This window comes from Neltuma alba, unplaced genomic scaffold (assembly GCF_004799145.2).
Source record: "Neltuma alba isolate B1F8T4 unplaced genomic scaffold, ASM479914v2 tig00012996_pilon, whole genome shotgun sequence".
Classification (NCBI taxonomy): Eukaryota; Viridiplantae; Streptophyta; class Magnoliopsida; order Fabales; family Fabaceae; genus Neltuma; species Neltuma alba.
In genome coordinates, this window is record NW_021637347.1 from 276,397 (window position 1) to 299,072 (window position 22,676).

Sequence of the window (22,676 nt, forward strand, 5' to 3'; positions counted from 1 at the left end):
TACCATATATTTGTATATGGATACATGGGGATGATGATAATAATGGAATAAAAACAACATAAACGATGAATAATTAAGTGGGTTTAAAAGTTTTTTTTTTTAAATTAACAATAAACTATTTTTTTGTTGTCACCTCTTCATCTCTTTTCACCGTTCCACCACCAACTGAAACGCTTGTACCACTTTGCACTTCGAAACTTCCTTCGTTGAAAATTATCACTCGTTGATGTGGTTTGCTCATCCGTCAATTGTGGCTGCTAATCAAACCGCCATCTACGGTTAGTTATCTGGCTGGTTTCTCTGTGATCCACCCTACTCTGGGCCTGACCGTTCCCGTTCAGGTACATTCTCTGTTCTGCGCCAAAGACTCAGGCTTTCGTAGGTTTTGTTTTTGTTTTAGTTATGCTCTTGTTTCGATGTCGTCCTTCCAAACTCTATCAGCAGGGGTTCATGTCTTGGCCGATTTTTAAATCCTTATTGGTGTTTCTTCCCCCTTTATCTTAGCCGATTTTCGACTGCTCTCTGAATAGCAGGTGTTGTTTGTGATCTTGAACTTAGGTAATCTATGCATGAAGATCATGATCTTGATGGTTATTTGTTTTATTTTTTTGCTAAACATATGAGAACATATGCCGGAGAAGTAACAAATAGAAAAACAAGGGAGAATTCATTTTACTTTTTTCTGGTGTTTTTGGGCAATTTCTTGAGACAAATGTTGGGGGATGCAACTGTCTCTGAAGTTTCTTGATTATTTTAATCTTAATTTGTGTCCGATTATATGGCTGCTTTGGGTAGTTATTGACTTTGGGAGGAAAAGTCTTGCTGTTGCATGGGATAGAGTTCTTCAGACATGTTTAGATTTTGAAACTTCAAAACCACGGAGTTCGATTGCTGTTTGCTATTCTTATATAAGTTGGCAATGAGAAATTTTCTTTTTAGTTGGTTTTTTTTTTTTTATGGTAATAACATATGCCATCATTTCCTTTTGGTTTTTACCCCTTCCTTTTCTAGGCCTTACTTCCATCCCACTAGTTGAGATTGCAACTGAAAATGGCTAGGATCAAGCCTCAAGCTCTGCTACAGCAAAGCAAGAGAAAGAAGGGGCCCTCCCGAATAAGTGCATCGACTATTATATTTTACAGCTTACTTCTGGTTTTGATTGTGTTTTTGCTGTTTATGGCGTATGGACATTGGTTCCCCAGGTTAGTTAAATAGATTATGTTCTACTTATAAAGGCAGATTCACAGTCATAGTGAAGATATGCAATTTCATCACAATAAACAGATACAATAACATGTGATAAAAACTCGTTAGTAAAATTTAACTCTAACTTTTGTTAGATTCATTTGGGATGTATCAGTATTTACTTGAAGATTGATTATGCTGCAGGATAGAGGAATGCCCAATAATTGTTGACATCCCCTTTAGTCTTATTATATTGTCACTTTTAAAATGTGTATGCTTCATCTTTTTTTACCCTGCTGGGAGTGCACGTCAGTTTTTCCATTTTGCATCAGATTTGTTGATTGATAGACATTACCAAGGTGTATGTATTTGGAATAAGCTCTGGTAATATATGGGTTATGAGTTGTTTATCATAATATATGATGATGTTGATTTTTGACAGGAAATGCCTCGTTTTCTTATATAAGTTGGGACTTGGGAAGAGCATCATCTGTTCCTAACAATTTATTTTCTTGCCTGCATTCAGGTCGAGATTTCGGTCAGAGAATCAAATGGTAGTCTCTAAGGTAAAACCTAAGAGGCTAAGATTCACTCCGCATGGCTTTCAAGACTCTTTGTTTCTCTTATATTTGTTTTGGTCGTAATCTCATAATACCCTTGATATGTCTCTTAGCCATTCTTTGTTAACACTTGCAATGTATAAATTGTATGTGGTTTTGCCTGTGGAAATCAGGTGCTATAATTATATAAAGCTCAAGGGTTTTTGCATTTGTCAACTGCATTAACTCTGACTTTTCTTCTGTCCTGTTGTTTCTGAAGGCTGAAAATACTCTTGTGAACTCAAAAAAATCTGAGCTACCTGGATATGCTGTAAGTTTTGTTCACCAGCCTGCATTACTTCTTTGCTTTTGCAAATTATTACGCCAATTTAGATTTACTTTTTCATAGAAGGCATTCGAAATGTTAGTTCATTCTAATTATTTTATGAAATTAACTTGATCTTTTCTATTGTGTAATAGGTTTTAAATACCTCTAAAGGCTCTATAGTAATAGAACTTTACAAGGAAACTTCCCCTGAAGTTGTTGATGAATTCATTGACTTATGGTAAGTTCAAGGCTTCCCATTTATGTTGTCTGTACTTTGTATAAGATTTAATTTAAGAATTCTTCCTGATTTTGTCTTTGCTGCTTGAACATTTTTATCTTTGCCTCATCTTGTTGCTGGGGTAGGGGAAGATGCTAGGTTTGAGTTGTTAAGGCGAAAAAGAGAAGGGCAATCAAGAGTTTATGTCAGTCAACTGATTTAAGTCTTTAGTTACACCTTATTTTTGTACTCTGCATTACCATTAATGTATGCTGAATGTTAAGTAACTTTTACAGCAGTAAGGCCTTATGTTTCTATACCATTCATTACTTTTAATTTGTAATTGCGTTGTTGGCCAAAATTTTGTACGTTAAGTTTAATTCATATGCAAATAATAAGGGAAAACAAAATTTTGGGAGGAGGCTTGGATGGGAAATGTTCCCTTTCTGAAGCTTGCTGTCATCTTCATCATCTTTTTTCTTTCTTGTTTTTATCGGTAATCCTTCCGTTCATTCAAAATATCTTTTAATTTGATAATGCCAATCATTCTTAGAATGTCCACTTTTTGCCATAAAATTGCATGATAGAGAAAGGAGTCAAATACGAACAAAGCTTTGTGCTGTTGTGAGTTCTGTGGGATTCCATGGTTTATCTAACTAGAGAGGAATGCCCGCATCTTCCAGATTTCCCTCACATGAGTTGTCTCTAGTACCTGGCAAATGAATATTTAGAAGGAGTTGCAATGCCATATATGCAGTTGTTGGACAGCTCTTCTACACTTAAAAGTGGTATGGGGTTTTGATTGCTTGTTCTGTTTAGAGATGTGATCTGCTGTTGGGCTTATTGCTACCAGACCTGCTAGTACCAAAGTTTACAATCGAAGTAACTAGAAGGGAAGGAAGGAGTTCACCTGTGGCCAATAACCCAAATAAAGCCGCTGATATATGTGGTTTTTTTTTTTTTTTTTGGGGGGGCCTCTGATATATTTGGCAGTCTAAAACAGGAAAAGATGGTGAGGTGGTAGGAGGGGCAGAAGAGGGAACTGAAATTGGTAACTAGGACATATGATTTCAAGGAACTGAAGCAGTGATTCCATGGTTTATCTAACTAGAGAGGAATGCCCGCATATTCCAGATTTCCCTCACATGAGTTGTCTCTAGTACCTGACAAATGAATATTTAGAAGGAGTTGCAATGCCATATATGCAGTTGTTGGACAGCTCTTCTACACTTAAAAGTGGTATGGGGTTTTGATTGCTTGTTCTGTTTAGAGATGTGATCTGCTGTTGGGCTTATTGCTACCAGACCTGCTAGTACCAAAGTTTACAATCGAAGTAACTAGAAGGGAAGGAAGGAGTTCACCTGTGGCCAATAACCCAAAAAAAGCCGCTGATATATGTGGTTTTTTTTTTTTTTGGGGCCTCTGATAAATTTGGCAGTCTAAAACAGGAAAAGATGGTGAGGTGGTAGGAAGGGCAGAAGAGGGAACTGAAATTGGTTACTATGACATACCGATTTCGAGGAACTGAAGCAGAAGAGAGTGAATGAGCATGTTAGAGGAGAATAATGGGGAAACTGGGGTGGGGAGGGATTGTGATGGATCTTCCAAAAGAAATCAAGGGATAGCTCCAGTGTCTTTGAAAGTTGAAACCCTATTTAGCATTTTTTCTTGGGATCCATCTCTGTTGGTGGGTTATTTTATTGTTTCTTTGCTTGATTAATACAAAACTATGTGGAGTTTCTCTGGTTTTCCCACAAAACTATCTGGAGTTTCTCTGGTTTTCCTTTCCGGTTTGGATAGTTCGTATCTGTCTACAAGTATTTTCTCTACTCTCATCTCTGATGAAGTTTTCATCCTATGTTTAGAGAAAAGCGTGCTGTGAGGATGAGAATGAAAGGGGGTGAGGGCGGAGGGAGGGAGAGATAGAATTTGGGGTCTAATCATCGGAGTTCTTACTACTGTACCTATATTCAACTGCAATCAGAGTGAAATTTATGTTTGCAACTTAGCATGATTTACATTATGAAATTTCTTGAACGTAATGTGCTTTTGGTTTTAATGTGAACTACACTGGTTTTGCAGCCAAAAGGGGCACTTCGAGGGAATGCATTTCCATCATGTAATCAAGCACTTCGTGATTCAAGCAGGGGCAAACCAAGGGAAAGGACATACCATAGATTGGAGTGTGAGAGGAAAGCACACCACCAGGTGCCTTTTGTTTTGGTCTTAGAATTTGATTTGATGTTTCCAATGTCCATAAACCATCCACCTGTTGATGATTTATTGGGTGTATTAATTAAATTAATAGATTAGTTTATGTTAAATAATATTTTGACGTTTGACTAGTGTGAAGCATGAAGCATTCATGATTGGAACATCCATGGGAAAACAAACAAACAAAGGATTTGATCTTTTCATTACAACTGCGCCTATACCAGACCTAAACGAGAAGCTTATTGTGTTTGGGCGGGTCATCAAGGGAGAGGATGTTGTTCAGGTGAATGAACTTGTTTCATCTTTCCAAACGTACAAGCAATCTGTGCAAGACTAGCAATGGAATACATGATTATGATTGATGTTGAATCTAAATTTTACAAGATCTTGTTTCAGGAAATTGAAGAAGTGGACACAGATGAACATTACCAGCCAAAATTCCCTATTAAAGTGCTTGACGTGACACTTCAACAGAAGATCTGAAGAATTTCCAACATTAGCGTTGCGTATCTCTCTTTTGCCGATTACATGTTTCAGTTTTCCTCAGAGCAGTTTCTGCATGGATTGGGATTCTCTAGGAGTTCCCCTCCACTTAACAAATGAACTTCTTGAGCTTTTGTGCTGTTTTGGCCGTAGCATGTTTTTTCAATCTTTTGTGGCGGGGCAAGGCCGGCGGCAGGGCGGCGGATTGTTCGGTACCGGGCTTGGCAGTGAGGTTTGGCCGTTTGCAGTCACGTCCTTTATATATTTTATTTCGGTTGATGGCATTTTAGTTGTAGCTTCAACAGTTTTGCTCTATGATTTACCCTTCACTACCTGCGGTTATCTGCCGTTTAAGATTTTAACGTACAGGTTGGAAAACATATTGCGTACTCTAATCCTTACTATAAGATTTAGTTAACTAATTTGAAAAATTAAGAAAGTTATTAAATTACTTTAAAATATTCATATTTATCATTTTTTCCAAATTAATTTGACTCTTGAAATGATATATAATCTAATGATACACATGAGTATTTTGGAGAAATCATGTGACATATGTTATAATTAAATAATTTAGTAACTTTTTTAATTTCCAAATTAACCAATTAGGTTGGTATTAAGGACCAGAGGTAGTAATCAATGTGTAAATATTTTTAACTAGGGGCGTGTAGTTGAATGATAAGGGTTCATCCTTCCTTAATCAAAGTCGGGGATTTGATTCCCGCTTGGATATAGAAAGCGTTAAATTCCTTGATTAGCTATTCTATCCTTTGAGATGCTTATAATTAGTGAATCTAGATTAGTTTGGACTGTTGATGTATATGAAAGACGGTCTATTTAGGATATCGGATGAGGTCAATGTAAATATTTTTCAAAATTTACTAAAAATGTCTTTAATTTATTTTAATAATTAAAATTGCGTTGGACGTGTCATGGATAGAGGCGAAATTCGAAAGCTGAATCGTGAGCATCATTAACTTGGAAGTTCTCGTCGCATTAGAAGCTGGCAAGTGGTAAAATTAGGTGATTTAATTCCATGTTCTAATTATCAAGTTTCAAATAAAATATGTAGATCTAAAGTTTTGAAACAATGTAATTAATGCACGCAGAACTATTATATTGAAGAAAATGGTATACTCTGTTTGTGTCAATAAAAATATGAAAATTTGAACTGAATTCTGAAGCGGCCAATCGTCAATATTAATACTAATCGTCCTTTTCTTTTTCTGTCTAGTGGTCCACTATACCTAAAAAGCTTTACGCCTTTATCTTCTTGTTTGAATAATATGTATAAGGATAATTTACGTAAAAATTTAAAAGAAATAAGGATAAAAAATACTCCTCTAATTCTAAATATAAGACCTTTATACACACTAATATATGAGTCTTATATTTAGAACCGGAGGAGTATACTATCTAAAAATAAAATAAAAAGAAAATATAACTAGGCAACATATAATCCAAACTCGAATGGGACCTGTTTACGTGAAAGAGCTTCACTCATTGTGGTTGGAGTCCCACCACACTAAGCATTTGCATTATTAATTATTAAATAAATATTGAATTTGTTGACGAAAACATCAACATCCCAAAACATTTATTAATATTTTTTATTCTTCAACAAAAAAAAAACTGATAATATATTCATAAAGCAAGCCGCCCTAGACATTAAGAGGTTCAACCGTACTTATCTTTCCATATCGAAAAATTATCCTATTTTTATTTATACACTAAAATAATTTTTCGTTTTATTTAATTATGAATAACTTTTTAATGAATAAGTTGACATCTAAAAAAGTATAAACTTTGTAAGGCTTTCCTGCACCTTCAGGAAGCGCCAATCTGGTAGTGGGGCTGGCCTTGTGAAAAAGACCACAAGTCACGCCTAATTAAAAAAACAAGCACATTTTTTTAAAAAACAATGGAATCATTTAAAACACTATTGCAATTCAAATATTGAAAATCAGATCCTCTGTTTTGAGCCAAATTAATGATTTAGAATATTCTATTTAAAAATAATTTTATTGCAATATTGTTAAAATGAGTTATTGAATTAAAATAAAGAATAATTTGCATCTAATAATTTAATTATTGTTAAGCTTCGTTAGGCTCTATATATATAGCACCTATAACATTTTATACTTAATTATCGTTTAAATTTCATAAATTTAATTTTGTCCCTTAGTATAATAAACCGTTTGCTTTCTTTTGAATATTTATTATAATTTTTCACATGTGTCTTTTAAATGTGAGAGAAATATTCTCTAACATTTCTCAGGAAAGAGTTATCAGTATTAATATAGGAGAGAGATTTTTTTAAGGTTATTAGGGAAAAAATTTCATGTACCTGCATATTAAAAATTTATAATTAAATCAACCTATTTTTCTTAATAATTAAAATAGGGAAAGTAATAATTTTTAGGGACCAAACCAGGCCGGTCCATCTGCCTTGACAAAGACGATAGGGAGGGAGGATCCAAGGCATTAATTGGTAAGGGAAGCAAGTGAGCCCAAGTTGGCCACAAATTATTGTTAATAAATTAATAAATGAAATTAAAATAAAAGTAAAATAACGGGAAAATTGCAAATAAAGACCTCATAATATATAAAATTATGATTTGGGATCTTAAATTTAAAAAATAGCAAATAAGGATCCGATCTCACTTTTGCAAATATGAAACTGTGGTAAAATGTCTGAAATGCCTATTAGCCAAATAACAAAGTTAACTATGAGAAATGACAAATTCACTTTATCAAATGATAACTTTAGTATATCAAATCACAACTTAACTTAAAACATGCCAAATGACAAGTTGACTATAGAAAATGATAGATTCACTTTAGCGAATAATAACTTCAGTAGATCAAATCACAATTTCGTTGAAAGGCATTTCAAACATTTTACCTACATTTTATATTTGTAAAAGTGAGACCGAGTTCTTATTTGCTATTTTCCAAATTCAGAATCCCAAATTAAAATTTTACATATTAGGAAGTCTTTATTTGTAATTTTCTCTAAAATAATCCCCGATGGCGGGGTTGGATTTGTGTCAACTACAAAAAGTGGTTCTTATAATTTTGAAATGAAATGTTTAAAAATAAATGGAGAAAAAGCAAGGCGTGCGATGCCCACAATGTGAGGCTGTCGTATTCAAATTCCACTTTTAATTTAAAAGTAAGAGCCCTCGTGCGATGTTCTTTGAAATTTAAATTTGTTTTATAATTAATTAATATTATAAAACCATGTCTTTGCTGCAAACGACAACAAGTGTCACCATTTCTCTGGTTCTAATGGACCCCCTTATCTTTTTGGTTTTAGCCATTCACAGTTTTTCATTTTAATTTATTTTGTTTTGGAAAATTTTTTATTAGAAAATATTTTACTCAGTTGTTTAAGAATCATCTGTAACTTATTTTCAACAAATACAGTTCATACTTATAATATATCTTTAGTTATTTGCAGAATCGTTAGGGAAAAAAAAGTTATTTACAGAATAAAAGACATTTATGCATAATTAATAACATGTTGCATACCCTCCCAAGAATCCAAGTCCTCAGGTATTTTTGTGCAATAAATTTTGCGAGAGAGATTTTTTTTATTAGCAATTTCCCCTTTTATTTTTATATTCACCTAATATTTTCCTTAAGTGAGAAGTTCCTCTTTATGTAAACAAACAAACAAAAACAGAGAGGAGAAAAGAAGAAATGATTAAAAGAAAAAGAATACTGATATTTGAATCCCTAATAAATAATTCTTAAAAATTTGATCCTTGCTTTTGAAAAATGTCATTAACATAATAGTAAATAAATGGAGTAGGTCATAGGCTCATGGCTTGTAATTGTCAGCCTAAAAGAAATTAGATGTTCAAGGGAGTAAAGTATGAGTTATTTTTTAAGGGAAAAAACTGTTTATGATCAAATAATGATAGTATGAGTTTGATAGATGTCATATATCAATTTTTATTGAATTATATATATGTGGAAAGAGAATTCTTTTTTTTTTTTTGTATGGATGTCAGGTTGGGCCAAAGTCCAAACCCATCAAAAATCGATATTAATATCAATATCAATCTAAAACAAAATATATATCATTACTCACCTAAGTCCCAAACATTATGGCAAATTCTTTTAACATCATTATATATTGCCCAAAAGTTCGATTTAATGGAATAATTGTATTTATACTGGTATACAAAATGATGAGCAGAGTTTGATATGAAATTTTCTTGTCAAAATCATTACCATTTTAATTTAAAACATTAGGTTTTAATCAAATGAAACGGCTTATATATGGAAAGGCATGGAATCTTTAAGGTAGCTCATTTTTCTTCTACTTTTTCAGAGTTTATTTGTTTAACTTGTTGGACGTGACTGCCACCAGAATTAATTCCATGGAAAATGAGGTCAATTTTTTTTTTTTAGTTTCAATTTTTTGTAATATTTTAAGAACCAACTTTATGTTCCACTACTCAATATAATAAGTACTGCCTTTTAGTATTTAATTTATTGTCACGTAAGTTTGTAAAGGCCGGTCATGCATTTGAGAGATCATGATCATTTTTTTTTTCATAACACTTTTAGGTTCTAGGTCCTTTTGGTTTCTATTAGTTTCGTGAAAATATATGAGAATGATTAAATAAGATCACTGGATTACAGAAGTTTACCCCAAAAATTAATTGGATTATAATTAGAATAACCACTTTTTATTAGTATGGTTATTTAATAACTTTTTTTTTGCCAACGACTATTTAATAAACATGGTTTTAGAAATTAATATAACTTTTTAACCGTTATTTATCACTCTTTAATTACTCAAGTTGAAACATTTAAAAGATAATGAAGATCATACCGAAAATTTCAACCATCCTAATTTCTAATCAAGGAGTCAAATTGAAATTAAGCATTCTAAACACCCACATTACAAAATGGTTGGTTTAGAATTTTACCTTTCAAATTCTCTTAACTCCTGATTTCTATAATGGTTAGGTAATATCTGTAGACATTTGCATTGAACACAAGAAGATAAATATATACTCCTCTGGTCCTCGTATATAGAAACTAATTATTAAGTTAATTTTGATCCTAAATATAAGACACATTTCTCATATTTAATAATTTTTTTAAATTGTCCCTACAGATACTCCTTCAATGATAATCAAGTAAGTGAGGAAGGGAGGATATTGAGAAAGGTGACTATGGTGTTTTAGAAAAAATGTCATATTTTTTTATAATTAACTAACTTACCTAAATTTTTTAATCTAATCAAATTAGTTAAAAAAGTTTTATATTAAGGAGCGGAGGAGTAATTTATAATTTGAGACTTAATCAATTTGATAATTAAGTACAGGTAGTAATTACAAATCATTGTTAATATTCACCAAGAGCTTATCTCAGTTGAATTCGATAATACTTAAATTTAGTATAATCATATAAAAAAAAAATGCGGTATCGCATAAACAGAGAAAGTATTCCTCTCAAAATTGTAGGTTCCTCTCTATATCCAGTAAGATAGCTTCCCATTCCTTTAAGCTTTTGACACAATAAAAATTGTTTTTAAGTTATAATCTGAAGATTAAAATCTAAGAAGCTCGATTACTTGCCTTTTCATGCTCATTATTTTAAAATTAATCATCAACAATTTCAAGTAAAATAAAGCCACCTCACCTATCTTCTCAATTCATGTCACCATCCAAGCTTTCTATCTGTCAAAAAGCTAATGGCATTACTCAAATGGTCTGTATTATTTGGTTATTATTATTATGGCTAACTTTTGATCTTATTGTTAAATAATTATATTGCTAATAATGAATTATTATATTATAAAGCGAAATTGGGTTATTTATGTGGCTGAGAACAACTGCTTGCTGTTATTTGTATAGTGAAGGAACTAAAACGCAACTTCCTCGCGGAGTCTACATCATATTCCAAGTCAAGGGCAAACCAAAAAAATAAAAAATAAATAAATCGAAGGAATTCACCTGAAGTTAAACCAAAAATATACAATAATATATTAATCAATATATTACGGTAAAGTATAATTAATTACTTGTTATTTTATTATTGATTTATTCTGTCCAAACCGTGCATTGTTTAATTTCAATCAAATAAATTTGAATACTCTCATATATACATGCATCAAGATATTAAAAGCTTTAATTTTTAATTTAGATAAAGTCAATGCATGAGAACATAGCCTGCAAATCCAAATTAAATCCCGGATATTTAAGGATTTTTCACAACAAAGTTCTAAGAACAAAAACTATTCATAATTAAGGAATAAGAGGAAGGAAGAATACAAAGCCATTGACTTAATTTGGTCTCGACTGATTTCATCTCTCCCCCCCTCTCTCTCTCTCTCTCAATATATATATATATATGATTTTTATATATATTTGAAAATAATAAGATTGTTATATACATTGTTCGGAATGAATAAGCTTTTTTCATGCTTACAAGTTCATGTACTAGTCTGACCATCATCAAGTACGAAATTGACCCGTGATCCCCCAACATGCTACAATTCTCAAAAGCTGATACAAATGGGATGAATGAAATCAAACTATATTCACTTATTAAGTTTATCCAACTCATTAATTAAGGACATGTTTGGAATAGCAATTAGAGTCTTTAAAAATAGTTTTTCAATTGTACTCTTGATTTATATGAACATGCTTATGATGAGCAGCTCCAAACAAACATTAATGCCTGAATTGTCTTCAAAAAGCTTTTTTATGTTTTTACAAGATAAAATTCTTTTCATATATTAACTTTTCATGGTATGAGTTCATTTCTTCATGATTAATCCAAACATGCACTAATGGAAAAGAAGTTAAAATAAAACTCTAATGAATAATGGTAGGCAATGTGGCAATAATACACAAAAAAGAGTCTACCCATATGGAACCAACACAAATTCTAAATAAATAATAATTGCCCACCAACGTTAGTGGAAAAACTCAGGTTGCATACTTTGTTGTCTGCCCTATCATTCATATAATTAACCCTCACCATACCCTCTCCTACGTCACTCCCCCATGCAACTATTCCCCCATATATAATTTCATTTCACACTTACTTCAAATTATATTACAGTTCAACACACATAAAGAAATAATGGCCAACAAAGTTATTAATAACAAATTAAAAGACAGATCGATTCGCCCCCTCATGTTTCACCAATTCATAATTTGTATCACCCAAGCTTCTTACTATCATTTAACTTAAACTTCCGTTATTTTCCACTCAAGTTTGCACTATTGTTTATGACCCAATACTAAATATTTAATTCGCCAAAAAAATAATTTGTGTTCTCCTTTTCACTTCGGGCACTTAATTGCTACCCAAGATTCTACTATTTATTTTAAAAAAAAATACTTTGTGTTTTATGTTCACTTCATGCCATTTACTACCCAAGCTTCCATTATTTATCGTCTCATTCATCACCTAAACCTTTGCTTTTAACCCACAATGAAACTTTTGTGCATCTGATTAGAATTTTAGCTGTTCAAGGACCTTGGATCCTTCATACTGTAATTTTAAACTATGATCCTTATTAGTTGGAATTAATTGATTTCCGAGGTACTTGCATATCATTTTCCCTTAATTCAGTATTACACGATTTTATTCGAAAAAAACAATATTATACGGGTACGAGATTTGTCCAATATATACAAAATATTCATTTCGATTCTTACCAATAAATTAAAATAATTCTGGTAATTTTAAATATCCGGGGAACATATATATAACCTCTATTTAATTAATAATCTGAATTGAGTACTCTCTGAAGTCTTACCCAACCCGAAAAAGAAACTAGGGGGGAGTGAGAGAGAGACAAGGATATATATATTCTGTTGTAGCTAGCTAGGTCCATTAATATTCCATCACTATAAGGATCAGAGAATAAGAAAAAGAAAGAGAAAGAAACATGGGTGATGAAGAAAGTGGTGGGAATTCTGTAGCAACCTCTTCTGCAACTCCATTAATAAACTGGTGGGATCTTCATGCAAATTCACTTTCTTCCTGGAACACTCATCATCATCAACCTTCTGCAAAACCTCATTCCAATTCCTCCTCCTGTTGTGAAGATCAAGACATCTCAGTCTCCACATCTTTCGCCGTCGACGAATCCCCTCATCGCCGCCTCGTCGACCTTTCTGCGCCTTCGCCTGACAATAATCACCTCTGGACTCACGTCTTATTGTAAGTCTCTCTACGTACTCTCTTTGATAACTATCATTTTCCCGCAAAAATACGGTAAATATTTTTATGTGTATAGGGCATATTAGCTAGGGTAGGGTGTTTATAATAAATTAGCCAACTTCTTTCGGGGGAATAGTTTTGTTTTAGCTTTCTTCAATATCATATTTGATCGAGCATCTCCTTTAAGGCAAACGCTAGGCTGATGAACTCTTATATATCCATCCATGGCTATAATAATCTGAAGATCTGCAAGCAACTCATCGTGGTGCCAGTACTGTTTTCTATTATATATTTATATTATATGTATAACTGAATTGAACATTTATTATAGAGGTGTTGGAAGCAACGAGGAGCTGCAAAATAGTGAAGCTGGAGGGGAGAACTTGATGGATGCAGTGTCATGTAAAAGCATGATGTACGAACCAGCCTGCAACTACTTGAAGAAACTTGATACCACTTGGGAATACAACCATACTAATAACAGCGATTCTTCATCTGCTTCTTTTGATCATCAGAAACAATTCAATGGTTTCAACGAGGCCGTGCTTGATCAGAGTGAAAGATTGAGCAAGCTGGTTACCACTTGGTCCATTGCACCACCAGACCGACAAGTTCATAATCATAATCATAATCATAATAATTCTACCCACTTTGATCCTCATCAAACACACAACAATAATGATTTGAATTCTTCGATGGATCATTCTGGGGTTTTTTCTTCATACGGTGCTCTTGACATGAAGGTTAAGCAAGAACATCATCATCATGCGATCGGATATCAGAACAACGGATTTAACAGTCAGTATGGGATGCCGGCCAGTTTGTCTTCATCGTGTTCAAGAAATTTGACAGATGTTATATCTTTTACGGGAAGGATAGGCCGGCCGATTATCGGAATTCATGCACTGAAACCCAGTTTCAGACCACCTTCGATGAATACTGTATCTGACTCCAAGAAACACACTTTTCAGACATCACTGCCGGTAAATTCTCTGAACATTAGTTACTTTTTGCTGTGTGATTTCCAAAGATGTATATATGAAAATTGTGTGTTTCGCGTTTATATATTGAGCTTGATCGATCAACTTATAATAAGTTGATATGATAGTATGCAATAATACGCAGACAAGGACAAACAATGGAAGAGGACAAGGGAGCTCCACTGAGGTAAAGAAGAAAAGAACAGATGACTCATCATCAGAAGCAATCTCGAAGAAGCCAAAGCAAGAGACATCTACGGCATCTTCTGCAAAGGTGACTAAATTAAATTAGATGTGTAGCAGCAAAATCAATGGCAATATATACGATAATTATTGATGAAAGCCCAAAAAAAAAAGTCGATTTATATAATAACGTTAAGAAACTTCTATTCATTTGTGTTGACAGATGCAAGCACCAAAAGTCAAGCTAGGCGACAGGATTACAACCCTTCAGCAAATTGTGTCGCCATTTGGAAAGGTCACTACATATTGCACTAACACCAGTCTTTTTCTCTTTTATATATATTTGCTAAATTAATTCTTAGTGCTCTTCTTTTTTTCCCCCCAACAACTGTATTTTATTTTATATGAAATGGATCCTTTGGGTTAATTAGGGCTTTTTGTATATTTTCCTAAAGCAACTCTATATATATCCCTTAGATTTACTGGGCAATAAGTAGGCGATAAACCAGTCATGTGACACTATTTTCACCGTTTAACTAAAGAAATCTGTAATGACAAAAAAGAAATCAAAATCCGATTTTGTTTTGTATGAATATTGATGAAATTTGTTGTTGGTGAATTTCAGACGGACACTGCATCAGTGCTTTTTGAAGCAATTGGGTACATAAAGTTTTTACAAGAACAAGTGCAGGTGGTAATTAATTATATATTATTGAAAATTTGATGATTAGTGGTGTTAATTAAATTAAAGTGCAAATGAAATTCTGGGATATGGATAATATATATGTTTACATGTGATACTTATATATATTGCAGCTACTGAGCAACTCTTACACGAAGACTAACTCGCATCACAAGGTAATAAGAATTAAATGAACTTAATCTGTGAAGTTCTTGAACTTGGAGGATTTGTACGTATATACATGTAAGAAAAGAAGGAATGAAGTGAAAATAATGAAGAATAATATAATGCAGGAAACATGGGGAAGCATGGAGAGGAAATTAGAAGAGAAGGGAGACCTGAAGAGCAGAGGGCTTTGTCTGGTTCCAATTTCATGGACTCCTCAGGCTTACAGAGACAGCACTGCCCCTGACTACTGGACTCCTGCTTATCGAGGCTGCTTGTTTAGGTAGCTTAGCTTCCTTATTTATTAATATATATATAAATATATATATATATATATATATATATCCCAGACTGTGTTCGTTTCAATAATTCATATCTATTGTAATATATGAACTTCTCTTTTTAGTCAATAAAATATCTATATATGTTCTTGCTTATTATGACCATCAACACTGCGGCTTTTGTTGGTTCATATACTAGCTAATCAAAAATCAATTCTAATATCAAGCCTAGACCCGCTTTGTTATCACACGAGGGAAAGTATTCTTTTTTTCATAATAATACAAATGATCAAGATGTGTAGTATACAATATCTATAATACTTCTCGTGTCTTTAATATAAGACCTATTTAACTAATTTGATTAGATTAAAGAAGTTAGGTAAATTAGTTAATGATAAAAAATATGATATGTTTTTCTTAAAATACCATAATTATCTTTTTTTAATATCATCCTTTTCTTTTCTATTTGATTATGGTTGAGAAAGTATTCACAGGGGGTAATTTAGAAAAAATTGATAAATATAAAAAATAGGTATTATATTTAGAACTAAAATTAACTTAACAATTAATCTTTTTTGTTCCAACCTATATATCGAATGAGCTCAAAAGAATCAAGAGTGAGAACATTTTTCGGGTTAATATCTGAAATAATAAGGAACATCAACTAGCAACTTGGGAAGAATACTAATTAATAAACGTGGGGAGCAGAATGAATGGCGCTCAGATATTAACGCATGTGCACTCACTCACTCTCAATTTGAACGATTTATAATATATTCTAGAAGCCACCTTGATGATGGGGTGGCAAAAATTCAAACTCGTTTAATTGATTGATAAGAATGCAACTCATATATAAGTTCGTTGAATGTAAAATTTGAATACTGCCATCAAACAAATATCACATTGTTGCTATTTATAAGTCACTTGCAAGGAAAAAGATTTGTTTCTAAATATAAATTACTTATAAGGTAATTAATGAAATTTTCTTAATTTTATCCCTATTAATTTAATATAAAACATATTTTTAATAGTACCTTTGTTGAATAAAGGCATATGTGAAAAAAAATGTCAACTTAATGTATTCCTCCGATCCTTAATATAAGACCTAATTATTAAGTTAATTTTGATTCTAAATATAAGATATATTTCTCATATTTATTAATTTCTTTTAAATTATCCTTATGGATACTTCCTCAACTATAATCAAGTAAAAAAAAAAAGAAAGATATTAAGAAAGATGATTATGGTGTTTAAGGAAAAATATGTTATATTTTTTATAGTTAACTAATTTACCTAAATTTCTTAATCTAATCAGATTAGTTAAATATGTCTTATATTAAAGATCGAAGAAGTATTTTTTAGTTGGCAGGTTTAAGATACAAGTAACTTATACATAAAATAAGAGTAATACAAGTGAGTCAAAGAAAAGATGAGGTCGGATAAAGTGGTAAACTTGACCATGACAAGGCGGATCCAATGGTCATTGGCCGCTTCATTCAATTCAAGAGACCATATGGCCACGGTTCCTCCATTTCATAGCTCACATTTGTATGCTCATGTTAAACATGAGTATAACATGGTCAACTTTTTATTTTTAAAAAAAATAGTATATTTTATTTTGATTTTAATTTATTGAATTTGACATGACAAAGAATTTGAAATGGAGCTTTGCATCTAATTAAGACAGTTTTTTTTTTGAGCATGAAGGACCAATAGAGATGAATCCTTGAGATAATTAAACATTTTTATTAGTCAACATCAAACTCATATTCTTTTGTGCGACTCAAATGAAGCCATCTAGACATTGAATGAGAACAACCATCATCACCAAATTCAACCACTTAATGATTTTGATTATGCACACACAAGCTCTTTCATGGCTTTAATTTCCCACTAGCATCTCTAGAGAGAGATGGAAATGGAGTGAGGGTTAGATTTAGAGAATGGACATGGTTTTGGGTTAATGGATCATGGGTTTGGATGAAATCAAAGGCGTCCCGTTGAGCTTTTGTAGCTATCATGGATTTTTGGGATAAAGTTAATTTTACTCGTTCTCTATTTTTTTTATTGTTATTTTTTCAGGAAAAAAATCTATCAAAGAAAATAGGGAGAACTATAATGAGATTTTAAAGAAGAAAAATAATTACTAAAAAATTTCAGTAACAATCCAAACGGTATATAATAACAAGTTTCAGAGTAGAAAATAATAACTTTTAGAATTTTTTGCAATTATTTTCCTTCTTTAGGGTTTTATTGTAATTCTCTCGAGAAAGTATTACGTGCTAAAATCTGTAATGGGTTGCAAGCTTGTAAAGCTTCCAATGAGAGCCCTTATATTTTTGTTGAATGTGAGTTTTGACTTGACTGCCGGTTTTGTCATGAGTATCAGCTGATTTGTTATTGATAACAATCATTAAATTATATTCTGTAACGAAAACAAAATAATTTGAAAGGATTTTCTTTTCTTTTCTTGTTTTTGTTGGTACAAAAAGGATTTTCCCTTTGTTTGTTCAGAAGTTCGCAACCAAATTTGTTTCAGTTATTGCCAGATTTGAATTCCTTCAGTTGAGGCTTCTTCCGTTGAACATCAATCAAGAGATATCAACCATTAGATTTTGATCTGAGCGTCCTGAAAGAGAAGTTATAAATTTATTTTTAAAAAATAACAAGATTTCTTTAATAGTAACTCTCCTAATACTGTTAGATTTCTAAGGGCATAACCCTCAGTTAGGACTCACCTGAAGATATCCAAATACAAAAACCAAGCTGGACAGAAGCTGCCAGCCACAAGCGAAAGCTCTGATAGCCCCCGATGCAAGCTTCTGTGAACCAAAACAACTTTTGGACTCATTCGTCTAATGAAACCGCAGGAGACTCTCTAGCCACAACAAATAGCAAGAAGGAAATTCAAATGCAACGACCTGGATAGGAGGTCAATATATGGAAAGATAGAAGAAAATTAAGGGAGAAAATAAGGTTGGAGTCATGATTGAATGTCGTATGACTCTCATCTTTTCTAACGGAAATTTTAGTGACGACAAAATTGAAGCTGAAGAGCAAAGACGACTTTGTTATTAACTTCCTAACGTTGCAGGCCTTAAACTCTGCATAACACTTGTATGCGAAGAGTACAGCAAAATGCCCCCACTACAAATATAAAAATCTTCATTCAATCAGAGATGCAAATACAGTAAAGGGATCATTGATACGGAAAAAACGAATTTAAATATCCCCCAATTCTACAAACAAATTTTAGGCAGAAATACAGCACAGTTAGACAACTTGATAACCTTTGGAGGTCCGCTGTAACATGCTCATGAAAGAGTAGATGTTCATGTTCCGCTTTGACCCTGTGTAATCATGTGAGCATAACACCAATCTTCTTAGCAAAGTCATCCCCATCCTCCTCATCATCCATGTATTCTTCCTGCTCTGGATTTTCGCCTTCATCATAATTGTAGTCTCCCTCGTCAACTTGCTCATAGTAATAATCACCATCCTTCTGATCATCTCCTTCAAACTCCTGGTCTTCTATCACTTCGTTGTCCATCGTTCCTTCTTCAACCGTGTTCTCGATTGCCTCAAACTTGGATTCCTCGTTCTTAACATCTTCCTTATTTGCAGGAAAAGTGCCATTTCGTGCATCCATGACAGAGGTGTATTCCGAGCCATTAGTAACTTCTCTGTCTTTATTGTCTCCTCTATTCTCAGACGATTTGCCACTCTTGGAAGCTGCTTCAACTCCAGCTGCTCTCTTCTCCTTCAAAATCTCACTAAGAGGTTTTGGACCTTCAAACATGAAATCATCTTCGGATTGTTGTTGTTCCTTTAAACTTTTTCTCTTCCCAAGCAACTGATGCTCCTTGTTCCGATTATTCTTTCCATTTCGCAGTTCAGCAAGACTTTTTGGTCCATCAAAATCAGCATGTTCGTCCCCACTTATTTCTTTCCTTATAGGGCGATCCCTGAAGTTTTTCCTCTCAAAATCTTCTTGCACCCTTCCTCTCAGTCTATCTCGGAACTTACCTGCTTGAGGAGTCTGCATGGTTCCAGGTGACAACGTGCTTCTATTTCTTCCCCTGTCTGATTCCCTCTCCACATATTCATCCCCACCATCTGCTGGAAGCTTTATCCTGCCTCGGAAGCGATTACTGAGAGCACTTTCATTCAGAGGTAACTGGTGAACATCCTTCTGAGAAGAGAACCGGTGACTTTGCTCATCATCATGGCTCTGATGCGTATAATCATGACTCACAACAGATTTCAAACCATTGACCCTCCTGCGCTTAGATAAACGATGTCGAAGATCTGAAACCCCCACATTTTCAGGACTGCCAGATCTGCGATGAGTCATCCTATCTAAATGTGTTGTTGCCCGGAATATTCTTTCTGATGAATTCCTGCGCTGATCCCACGCATATGTCTCTTGCATGTGATCGTATGAATCATAACCTTGTGGTCCACAATATCTGTCTTGGTCAATATCAGCTACAGATTTATAATCTACAGAATGTCCTAAATCATATTCATTCACAGAGTCCAAGTTCATCCCATCTTGACCTCTTGCTTTTCCAAATTGGTCTTCTCCATCATAGTAATCTGAATTCCTCAGCTCATCAGCAACAAGTACATCAAAGCCAGGTGAGGATTCTCTCAAAAACTCATCACTTTCCTTGCCATTGTGGAAACTATGATCATCCGTTACATGAGATTGATATGCACGGTTTGGCCTGGCAACAGTGGTTCCATTGGTGACAGGCGGAGTACTTACTACCTTAAATCTAGATGCCTCATTATCAAATCCCATTGGTGGTGGTGCATGCCTCTCTACAGCAACCACATTTCTATGCGAAGCAGTTCCAACATTTGGGCAGGCTTAGCTTCAACACCTGTAACTGGCTTTGTAAAGTTTGCCTGGGAAATTTTCCTTTCTTGTGTTGACTTTTCTGGGCCACTAAAAACCTTCTTAAAACTTGGAGGCTCAGTAACCTGGTTTGTCGCCTGAACCTGAGGAACTTTACTGCTGGTGTTAGGATTTGGTCCATGCAAAAAAGCACATCGGTCACCTTTTAAGCAAAGCCCTTTCTGGAAGAAAATGCAAGGGACAGCTTGCTTTGTAGAATTATAAGGTGCGTGTGGTACAGAAGTTGGTGCAGTCTGTGGTGGGGGTGCAGATGATCCACCAGCAGTGGCTGCCTGTGGTGATAAGAAGCTATCAAGAGGCTGCGAGGGAAACAATAGGCAGTTAGCATAAGTTACATGAAGAAATAAGTGCTTAAAAAGAAGCTCGGGGGAAATAAATCTTATTGTGCCAAGAAAAATAGAGACTCACCGGATGACGGAAGGAACATTTGGGATTCAAGCAATTACCGTTCAACCAATACCAACAATCTCGGGGATTAACCCGAGCATACTCGCTATGGCGATACTCACATTCACTTCCCTGTTTCAATAAAGAGAATCAGATCAAAACAACAGCCATAAAAATTCACAATTTTGTACAAGCTTTTCATCCCTATGCAACTAGACATTCATAATAATTGACCAACCCTTTTTTCACTGATATAGTTTGAGTGCTCAAAAATAACATCAAGGTAATAAATGATCATATCACAGGTACTTCCTTCAGGTGAAATGCTGAACTGATTACAGATAGCAAACTTAAAGGTTCATTGCAAGGAAACTGCTAGAACCACATGAAAACAGTACTCCTTGCTAAAAATATAGTATGCATGCTAATTATATTGTTGCACTGGATATGGCTTGCTTTGGGATGTATTCAATGTATTGTTCATGTTTCAGGAGTTCAGCAGTAGCATATACACAAACTCCTTTGTCAAGTCATAATAACAACACATGGTACCAAATAGTAAAAAGAATAAAACACGTAAAGAAAAGCCAAAAACGTTGACATGAGCTAGCTCGTAAATTCCGAGTGTTAAAATTGTTGTATCATCCAATCCACAATTGATATGTTCCTAACTGAATCCAGGCACGTCGCCCAACCTTACGTAAAACAATGAAAAGATATTGTCCCATCATACGGTGGGGACTATTTCTCCCCCGTTTCCACTTTTACTTCGACACGTAAAATGATAAGGTATTAAATGAAACAACACGCAGATCAAATGACCAGACTAATCAATTACATACATGTGTAGGCCCCGAGAAATATCTCAAGAGAGTTAATTGTCTATATGGTCGAATAACTTCAACGATCGTTCTTTGTTGGTTAGATTAGGTTTTCAAGCTGCCTAGGGGTGACTTATGAATATAGGGACTCAATATTCATTTATTTCCCAACAAATATCCGACACCAATTCCCCAGATAGACCGGGAGATGGAACCAAATCTCCAAAAGTTAGAATCCTTCATTTAAAAAGAATTCACTCCTAAAATTATTTCCGGAAACAAATCATCAGGCCCAAGCTGCGAATCCGGAACCCTAAGTAGAAACCGTGGAACCAGATCCCAAAGATCTTCTATGTAAAAATGTATTCAAAGATAAAACAAGAAAAGAAAAAAAAAATTCATTCGAAGAAGCATCGGATTAGACGAAAAGGAGAATCAAGTGTGACCTTTTTGCATGTCAAGGGGGAGGCAAGAAAGTAGACGCAATCCGTGTTCCTCTTTAAGGCCTCATCTTGCGCAGAGGTCGTAGTTTGCTGAGTCTCTTGCTGCGATTGAGGTTGTGGTTGATGCTGCTGCTGCTGCTGCGCGCCAGCCACCATGGCGGTTCTTAAAAGACCACCGATTAAAGATCAGCAAGAAGCAGATCGAATCGAGGAAACTGACGGGGATAAGAACTTGGAATTCAATAATTAGCTGGGAAGAGCTCGATCCAAATCTGAGAGAGAGCCGCCACAGAAATTGGGAGTCAGAGGGAGAGGAAGAGAGAGATCGGGAGGAGGGGGACAATGGAGAAGTTGTGTTGTGTGTGTGTGATGGGCTTTAAGCTAAGCCTAGGTTCTGTTGTGTTTCCTTTTTCGGATAATTGTTTCTCTTTTTTTGGGTTTTTTGGGGAAATTATGATTCGAACGTGACGGTGTCGTTTCTGGCTGTTATATTCTGAGGTTTACGCTTTTCACTCGGTCCGGTTCCGGTCCGCCATGTGCATCCAGTGGCTTACAATTGTCCAAATTTAACCCCTTGTCTACTAATGATTTCTTAACTTGTGAATAAAAATGGTTGCTCTGTTTTTTTATAGGATAATAAAT

At 34.1% G+C, this 22,676-nt stretch overlaps 3 protein-coding genes across 6 annotated transcripts; 2 read left to right on the forward strand and 1 right to left on the reverse strand.

Annotated features, from left to right (window-relative positions):
• The first annotated feature begins 191 nt into the window (after window positions 1–191).
• LOC114733365 (peptidyl-prolyl cis-trans isomerase CYP21-4-like) lies at window positions 192–5,298 on the forward strand. Of its 2 annotated transcripts, none has more exons than XM_028920828.1 (8): window positions 192–341; window positions 1,012–1,202; window positions 1,712–1,751; window positions 2,005–2,055; window positions 2,205–2,290; window positions 4,352–4,477; window positions 4,616–4,766; window positions 4,880–5,298. In XM_028920828.1, exons 2-8 carry the CDS (start codon window positions 1,051–1,053, stop codon window positions 4,964–4,966), a joined length of 693 nt encoding a protein of 230 aa, XP_028776661.1. In that variant the 5' UTR covers window positions 192–341; window positions 1,012–1,050; the 3' UTR covers window positions 4,967–5,298. The 2 variants fall into 2 exon arrangements, with proteins under 2 accessions (XP_028776661.1, XP_028776662.1); XM_028920829.1 differs by lacking the exon at window positions 192–341 and adding an exon at window positions 466–558.
• Window positions 5,299–12,836: 7,538 nt separating this feature from the next.
• LOC114733364 (transcription factor bHLH111-like) lies at window positions 12,837–15,630 on the forward strand. Of its 3 annotated transcripts, XM_028920826.1 has the most exons (8): window positions 12,838–13,168; window positions 13,500–13,743; window positions 13,912–14,151; window positions 14,294–14,422; window positions 14,555–14,626; window positions 14,957–15,025; window positions 15,148–15,189; window positions 15,307–15,630. In XM_028920826.1, the coding sequence occupies exons 1-8, from the start codon at window positions 12,894–12,896 to the stop codon at window positions 15,463–15,465; spliced, it is 1,230 nt and encodes a 409-aa protein (XP_028776659.1). In that variant the 5' UTR covers window positions 12,838–12,893; the 3' UTR covers window positions 15,466–15,630. The 3 variants fall into 3 exon arrangements, with proteins under 3 accessions (XP_028776657.1, XP_028776659.1, XP_028776658.1); XM_028920824.1 differs by having other exon boundaries at window positions 12,837–13,168; window positions 13,500–14,151; XM_028920825.1 differs by having other exon boundaries at window positions 13,500–14,151; window positions 14,957–15,022.
• A 2,872-nt stretch (window positions 15,631–18,502) lies between these two features.
• LOC114733407 (zinc finger CCCH domain-containing protein 17-like) lies at window positions 18,503–22,368 on the reverse strand. Its single transcript, XM_028920867.1, is given in 4 exon segments — window positions 18,503–20,328; window positions 20,331–20,682; window positions 20,792–20,902; window positions 22,038–22,368. Coding segments are annotated over 4 exon segments (2,127 nt in total). The 5' UTR covers window positions 22,191–22,368; the 3' UTR covers window positions 18,503–18,817.
• Between the last annotated feature and the right edge of the window lie 308 nt (window positions 22,369–22,676).

What these genes read in the sequence shown, in the direction of transcription:
- LOC114733365 (XM_028920828.1), top strand. Translation starts at nt 1,051, where the DNA reads ATGGCTAGGATCAAGCCTCAAGCTCTGCTACAGCAAAGCAAGAGAAAG. An exon ending in AGAGGAAAGCACACCACCAG is followed by an intron (nt 4,478 to 4,615) that starts GTGCCTTTTGTT and finishes ACGTTTGACTAG; the next exon opens with TGTGAAGCATGAAGCATTCA. An exon ending in AGGGAGAGGATGTTGTTCAG is followed by an intron (nt 4,767 to 4,879) that starts GTGAATGAACTT and finishes ATCTTGTTTCAG; the next exon opens with GAAATTGAAGAAGTGGACAC.
- LOC114733364 (XM_028920824.1), top strand. Translation starts at nt 12,894, where the DNA reads ATGGGTGATGAAGAAAGTGGTGGGAATTCTGTAGCAACCTCTTCTGCA. An exon ending in CTACGGCATCTTCTGCAAAG is followed by an intron (nt 14,423 to 14,554) that starts GTGACTAAATTA and finishes TTGTGTTGACAG; the next exon opens with ATGCAAGCACCAAAAGTCAA. An exon ending in AGACTAACTCGCATCACAAG is followed by an intron (nt 15,190 to 15,306) that starts GTAATAAGAATT and finishes AATATAATGCAG; the next exon opens with GAAACATGGGGAAGCATGGA.